Raw genomic sequence first — 7561 nt, 5'->3', positions numbered from 1 at the left:
GAAGGGCATTGCAGGCATAAGCAAGGAGACTTGGCAACGCACCAACCGACACAACCAACTGCTCGTGATAGTGCCCTTCGGAGGCTTGGAGAACTGAAAAGGGAAGCTTTGGTACAGCTCTTTTGAAGCTGCAATGATGTTGAGGACAAATGATTGCTTTTCTCGAACTTTTATTGCTCTTTTAAGAACACATGCTGTGATTTTCAACAGGTACAAACGAAGGAACTTTGTCTAAAGTGCTGCTTGATAATATTCTTGAATAAATAGGATCTTTCAATCATGAACAATTGTTTATTTGGAGTTAAAAATCTCCCTCATCAGTGCCATTTGCTCAGCATGAGCTTTGAGTAGTGCCTGGTGCCTTTCGACTTTTCTCTGCTCTCTTGCTTCACGCCGACCTTCTTTTTCATTGTTAACCTTTCTCATTTCTTCAAAAAAAAAAAATGCCATCTCTTGCATCCTAGATGTGCTTGGGCGCGTCTTTCTGTCTGGGCGGCACCTTTTATTTTCTGTCCCTTGACATGAACCAGAATCTGCTGCATGGTCATCAGACGATATATTAACACTTTCCTGGCTGCAGCCATCAGAACTGTCTACACTTGAAGGCACTGCACTAGCAGTATTTGGTATGGTCTTCTTATACGAAACTTTTCTTACACCTCGCAAAATCTCTGGCTCGATGCTATCATCGATTGCCCTGATTGCTGCAAATTCCTCTTCATATGACACTGCGCAGCGAGAATGGCCGGAGGTTGCATTATTCTTGTCCTCGTTGCGCTTTCGTTTCGCCAGCGTCTTGAATCTGGTTTCACACTGCACTCCTGTGCGAGCGATTCCAAGCACTCTTTTAATGTCTTGTGCGATCTGTTCGTACATAATCTTCTTGCTGCGGAATCTCCGTTGAGGGCCAACTTGTGGTGTGTATCGCGCATAATGGTCGAGAAGCAGCCTAGTTTCACCTGTAGTCCACGTACCTGTCACAGGATATAAAGAGAAAAATTTAGCACATTCATACCACTTGAAGCTTGGAGCTTGCTTGCTCTGGTACAAGTGCAAAATCCACATGTACTAATGCTACTGCTTGATAAATGTTAGACGTGCAAGGCTTTGCAAGAAGGTAAGTGATTTCAAAGCGAAGAGGTGAGATTTCCACCTGGGAGTATATATACATACCATTAGGTGAAGTGATGCTGCTGCTGGACTGCCCATCTTCAGGCACTGTTTGCAGATGTACTTCGTTTTCACTTCCTTGGCTTTCTGTTCAGGAACAAAAATTGGAAAAACATTTTAATTTACTTCCTCACACATGGATGACAGGCAGGCAAGGCAATTTATTTATGCCCGGAGAGTCTGCCACAGAAGCCAACAAAAAAAATCTTCACACTATCAGAAGTGCGTTAACTCCAACAGCTGTCAAGAAGAAAATAATCCAAGTCCTCAGCCCCATGCACATAATTTAACTGATGAGCTGACATAACCGTCTCAAAGTGTATTATGACCCCGGTAGTGAATTTCGTGAGGGATCGCCTAACATTTTGGATTTTTACAATTGCTGACGATTTCACTACTGATCGTGGGGTTTCGCATATGCACACCGCTACATGCTTGCCCGCAAAACACAGGTGGGTCATTTGTAAGTGCACCTAACAAATAAATGTTTTGATAAGCAAAGCGACAACGCTCGCAATATCTGGTGCCGCGGCGCAAACACATTTCGAGCGGCCACCGCGACGAGGTTCCAACACAAGTCGGTAATTTTTCGCTACGTCGCGTCACTTGTAGAATTCGCTCAGTCACTTGCATGCTAAACTACCTCAATATGTGCTTTCGAAAGTGGCCTGGGACGCACACAGAACACCAAGCGACACTATGGCTGAGCGCGGGAAAAAGCCTGCGTCAACAGCACGTGAGTCGAAAGCCATAACACACTGCGCGCGTTCTTCATACTCCAAACTTACCGTCATAAAGGCAGAAGAGCAGATGCTGCGCAGCGGTCGTCGGGGTGTCCATATTGGGAAGCTGTCGGGACGGTACAGATACTTTTTTTCGCCTACTTTTGCCTGCACCTAGCAGACAGACGGCACTATCCTGGTAGCCGCTTCAGCCTTTCGGAACGTCGCGGGCATGGTTGCGGGGTCGGCTGCCGGGCGGCGCTGTGGTCTGACATTGGCGGAAGTAGCCCTCTGCAGCTATTTCCGTCCCTCTCACTGCTCGGAAGAGCGCTTACGCGTTCGGCCGGTGCGTCTTCCACCCCGCCTCTGATTGGGAGCTGCTCTCGCTCCAGTCGCTCTGAACGAGAGAACCGGAGCGACCAGCCGAAGGTACCATAAAAAACCATACTGCGCATGCACATCACAGCCGAGTCATGACGTCCTTTTCAACAGAATTCAAAGAGTATCTTCGATAGCAGACGGCACTCCCCTATCTCCTGGACCTCGCACAATGCCAAGAAAGCCTGACTTGTTAACTAAAAAACTGATAGATGGTGTAGCAACACGCTCATCTGCTTCCCCACTTAGAAAGACAAGTCTCCTGTTTAATCACTCTGATCAAATTTTTAGGGAGCTGGAGGAGGCCTTTATGATCAGGAAGGATGCAGATGATTCACTTGCCACATAGCGCTAAAAAGACACGGACACACAGGGAGACACACAGGACGGGCGCTAGCGCCTGTCCTGTGTATTTTTTGTGTCCATGTCTTTTTAGCACTATGTGGCAAGTGAACCATCACCAACTCGCAAACTAGAGGTTGCCGAGGTACTCCCCACCAATTCGCATACCTCATTCTTTTCAATTTATTGCCCTGAGCACATATTGGAATTCGGGAGTGAATAAGGTTTGGGAAGTGCACCTCCAAGCGTGATATGTATCAATTTTCTGAATTGTGGCAGTGTGGTTATGAAGCGTGCATATGATAGCAAGCATTTTCAATCAGCCAAGTGCTCTTTTATAACTTATGAAGTTCATATACAAGGGTTTTACTAGTGCAACATTTCTTCTATCCCTGAATGCCGTGAACATGATGTATGGGTGATACTAATACGCAAAGATACATGCTGCACTTCACAACCTCAAGAGGAACTCAAGCAGGTTAGCAAATTTGTTCAAGAAACGTCCACGCACAGCAATACTTAATATGTCAAAACCAGTAAATAAGATAGCAGCTAGTGCATTAATTTACTGATTCTTGGTAACGTTTCCTGGTTATAATGTGAAATAGTCATCGTCTTGTCTATCCAGCATGCCCATTTTCCTCACGACACTGCTATCATGTGGTAAATCACCCTAAATAAGGAAGGAAGGAGTAAACTTTACCCATAAAAAGGAATAACAGTAAAATATTTCTTGCACCCTAGGAGGGCCCCTGAAAGTTGAGGAGCCCTTTGGAAGAGCGAGATGGGTTCAGGAAGGGCCCAAATCGCCATACTGATATTGCTGTTATGTGGTGATGTCCACTTGGCAGGCGTGTATACATAGTCGCAAATTTTCCTGCAGAAGGCTGCGCAAGACTGCAGAATGTTCCACTACCTACATGGTTCTGCTGGCGACATATCATTTGAGCGACGTATGCACACTGAACGAAATTTAATGCTCTCATTATCTGCTATTCGTGTGCTCAGTCGTTTCGTTTCTCATGCCTGACAGGCTTCCTGGTCTTTGAATATGGATGGGTCCTGTGCAGCTTGCTTTCTGAACTCTTTACTTTCCACACTTAAGATATACTTATCATAAGTACAGAGTTACACATTCTTTTCCAGTGCATGAAAGCACCACTGAGTTCAGGCAAAACAGTAGTAGTACGTGCTGCACAACGGGCGCGAGAAGCGAACATTTCAGCTGCGTGATGCCTATAAAAAGAATGTAAAATACGTTGTACAGTGTTTCAAATCATCAGTGAGAGTTGACAACATCACTTCATTAACTATCTTCACCGACCTCATGCCCCAAGGAAACCCCTGGAAAATAAATCTAAGTACGACATATGTCATTGCAGGCAGGTCTGCACAGCACAGGCACCCGCAGGTGTAGTTTCCCTTGATTTTGAGCTCGCTCAAAACAGCGCGTCGCAGTCCAAATTTAGTCCCGCGAGAAGCGAAACCAAAACTTCCACGACAGTTCACAACGCTAGGCAGCGCTACAGTCGCCAGAAGTGACGTCACTATGTTTGTTTGTTTGCAAAGATGGCAGTTGTGTTCCCTACCATAATTTCCCTCAGACTGCCGGCACATAGAACGAACTTCCCAGACAAGGTAACAGGTAAAATACAAAGGTTTAATTACATGATTAAACGTGAGACAAGAAGGAAAGTAGGTAGACAAGGTTACAAGGTTGAAGAAAAAAGCCCCTTTACATGCCGAACAGCGGCTTAAATAGGGTGTCCTGTCCCCAGGTCGCTAGTTGGGAAATTTAGTTAATCAAAAATCCGTCCAATCACTGTGAACTGGGTCACGTGTCCATTTGTAGTGGTCCGCCCACAAGGACGTCCCCCCGTTCACCCTCGCCACTTCCTCGAAGATGCTGTCCGGCCGATCCCTCGCAGCAACGATGACAAACCGTTAAAGTCGAGCCATTCGTCAGCCGAAACACAAAACTGACACCTGCACTTCACAGCGAGCCGCGGGGACGGAGGGCCGGCGTCGCACTCGCGCCGAAAGGTTCCAGGAAGACCGGAAGTCGTTACCGAAGCGCGAGCACGCCAGCACCCGCGCTGGCCACAAACAACACAGAACAGCCACCGACACACCATGCCGTTGCGTTTCGTTTGGGTTTGGCACCGCTAATGGGAGTTGAGTCCAGGACCGTTCCCGTGCAGGGGATGTCCCCCCATAAGCCACCAGGGGGCCCCCTTGTTGACGCCGCCCCCTGCTTTCGGGGTGCCGGGGCCGCCACGCCGACGCCTCTCCGAAGTCCTGTCTTTTGACAGTTTCCAGATGTCTGCAGATTCCTTGTAGGCTGGCGCTTCCCGTCTTGAACACATAGTAGCAACAGCCCCAAGGAGCCGTCCCGATGCTTCGGCGTTTTAGCGGAAGGAGTCGAGCGTAACACCTCCGCAACAACTGTGTTGCATGGTTTTCCAGCGTGCAACACAACACACCAGAATAGCTCGACAAGCCCGAGCCCCGGCGGCCGGGAGTTCCCGATGGCCTCCCGCGCCGCGTGCAAAGTCAAAGCCTTCTCCCACTTATCTCCCCATACCGCAAAAGAAAAGAGAGAAAGACAGAGAGAAAGAAAAAAAAACTACTTGACCCCTCCCCCCCCCCCCCCCCCCCCGTACACACAGAGATCCCGCTGGAGATTAGCCGGCACCCACAAGCCTTCTTGACATGGTGTCGGCGTTGGCATTTGTGACCCCTTTTTTGTGTTCTATTGTGAGGTTGTACTTTTGCAGAGCCAACGACCATCGAGTGAGCTTAGCACTATGTGGACTGCAAAGGGTGAGGTAGCGAAGAGGGTTATGGTCGGTGATCCTCGCACCTTAGTGCCGAACACCCACTCCTCGAGTTTCTCTAGTGCCCAAATGATGGCATAAGCCTCCTTTTCAATGGTGGCCCAACGGGCCTGGGCCGGACTCAGTTTCCTGCTCAGGAAGGCTACGGGGCACTCCCTACTCTCCTCGTCGAGTTGCGCTAGACACGCGCCGACGGCGAAGTCGGACGCGTCTGTGGTGAGGACATATTAGTTAGTTATATTGATTTTAATGGCGCAAAAGCAACTGAGGCTATGATGCGCCAAACACAAGGTTAGAGTTTTTGTTAAAGGTGAAGCTTTTATACTTAGAGTTTGTTTAAAACACTGGCTTCCCTGAGAAACCTAAAAATACAAGAGATGTCAACCAGCGCTCGATCACCTAAAAGTAACATGGGGTGTAAAGGGATGCTTTCCCTGTAAAATGTTGTAAAATATTTCTTTCTTAGTTCTTCTAGTTTGATACATGAAATTAAAAAGTGGTTCACAGTGAGTTCAGCACCACACATGTCACAGAGAGGTTTGTTCTGTTTGGTTAGTAGAAAGCTGTGCGTGAGGTAGGTGTGTCCAATGCGGAGCCGACATAAAATAACTTCGGTAAAACGTTCTTGATGCCTACATGATTGCCATTCCCCTAAAATTGGTTTCACAGAATGTAGTTTGTTGTTTATGTGTTCTTCCCATGCAGCCTGCCACTTATTCCTGAGTTTACTGGTGATAAACTTTAAACAATCCCTGTGCGGTATGTTCACTTGCTTTATTTGGCCATTCCGGGCTTGTGCAGCGCATACATCTGCTTTCTCATTACCTACGATTCCAACATGGCTAGGAACCCAGCAGAATTTAATGTTATGTTTTTGTTTTGTGATTTTAACAATGTTATGTATGATGTTACCTATTATGGGTTCAGCAGCATTTCTGGAGTGCAGTGCTTTGAGCATACTAAGCGAATCGGTGTAAATGATGCTATTTTTGATATTCTCTCTTACTATTTTTTCTACAGCTACAAAGATGGCAAACACTCAGCAGTAAAAACCGATGCGCATTCTGGTAATCGCATTATCTGTTTATTTTTTTCTTGAATTGCTGCACTTCCAACGTGACTTTCTGTTTTTGAGCCATCTGTATAAAATTCAATGTAGGTGTCATACTTTTCTTGTAGTGCAAAGAATTCCTGTAATATGTACTCATTTGGCGCTTGCTTTTTATCTAAATGTGTCATTGTAAGGTCACATACTGAAGGCAGGCTGTACCATGGTGGCAAATATTCATTCCTTTGTGCAATATTCGGTAAGCAGTCTAGTACTGTTAGCTCTTCACATTTGTCTTCAAAGCGCAATAGTAATGGTCTGATAGAATGTGGTTTGTTAATGAATAATCTTTTAGATGGGCACTTGGTGACAACTGGATGGCAGAGATGTTTCGGAAGAGAACGGATTTTTAAGATGTATGTGCATGTTAGTGCAATTCTTCGGTCCTCAAGAGCGGGCTCATTAGTTTCAACGTATAGGCTGGCTACTGGTGATGTTCTGTATGCTCCAGATGATAGCCGCAAACCAAGATAATGAATGGGGTCTAATCTTTTTAAGTAGGATGCTCTTGCCGAACCATATACTATGCACCCGTAGTCCAGCTTGGAGCGCACCAGAGAGCGATATATTTGTAAAAGGCTTGCTCTATCGGATCCCCACCGCTTCCGTGAGAGCACTTTTAAGATATTGAGGACTTGAGAAGCTTTCTTTTTAAGGTTGTTAATGTGTGTTAGAAATGTGAGTTTCTTGTCGAAAGTTAGGCCTAAAAATTTGTGTTCTTGTTTAATTGGTAGCGCAGTGTGATTCAGGTATAGACTGGGATCGACCTGTAGGCCTCGTCGCAATGAGAAAAGAACAGCTACTGTTTTTTGAGGGGAAAATTTAAATCCATTTCTGTCTGCCCAAGAACCTAGTTTATTTAGTGTGATTTGTATTTGTCTCTCACAGGTTGATATACTGGAGGACGTGCATGCTATTTGTAGGTCATCTACATAAACTGAATACATTATGGACTTGGGTATTACTTCAGCTAAGGAATTCATTTTTACTATGAAGAGTGTCGT

At 46.1% G+C, this 7561-nt stretch overlaps 1 protein-coding gene across 1 annotated transcript; it reads right to left on the bottom strand.

Moving 5' to 3' along the window:
- Positions 1-205: 205 nt before the first annotated feature.
- On the bottom strand, positions 206-2148 carry LOC149344930 (uncharacterized). The gene is made up of 3 exons (XM_089546415.1): positions 1959-2148; positions 1174-1257; positions 206-974 (listed from the first exon to the last, which is right to left on the bottom strand). The coding sequence occupies exons 1-3, from the start codon at positions 2008-2010 to the stop codon at positions 292-294; spliced, it is 819 nt and encodes a 272-aa protein (XP_089402541.1). The 5' UTR covers positions 2011-2148; the 3' UTR covers positions 206-291.
- Between the last annotated feature and the right edge of the window lie 5413 nt (positions 2149-7561).

The sequence above is a fragment of the Amblyomma mixtum genome, chromosome 5 (assembly GCF_055824585.1).
Source record: "Amblyomma mixtum isolate Tamu chromosome 5, ASM5582458v1, whole genome shotgun sequence".
Classification (NCBI taxonomy): domain Eukaryota; kingdom Metazoa; phylum Arthropoda; class Arachnida; order Ixodida; family Ixodidae; genus Amblyomma; species Amblyomma mixtum.
The sequence above is the reverse complement of the archived record's forward strand: the minus strand, read 5'-3'. Positions and strand labels throughout refer to the sequence as shown.

Coding starts and splice junctions, on each gene's coding strand:
- LOC149344930 (XM_089546415.1), bottom strand. CDS start 2,010: ATGGACACCCCGACGACCGCTGCGCAGCATCTGCTCTTCTGCCTTTAT. Junction 1,258..1,958: donor GCTCTTCTGCCTTTATGACG/GTAAGTTTGGAG, acceptor GTTCCTGAACAG/AAAGCCAAGGAAGTGAAAAC. Junction 975..1,173: donor CAGCATCACTTCACCTAATG/GTATGTATATAT, acceptor ATCCTGTGACAG/GTACGTGGACTACAGGTGAA.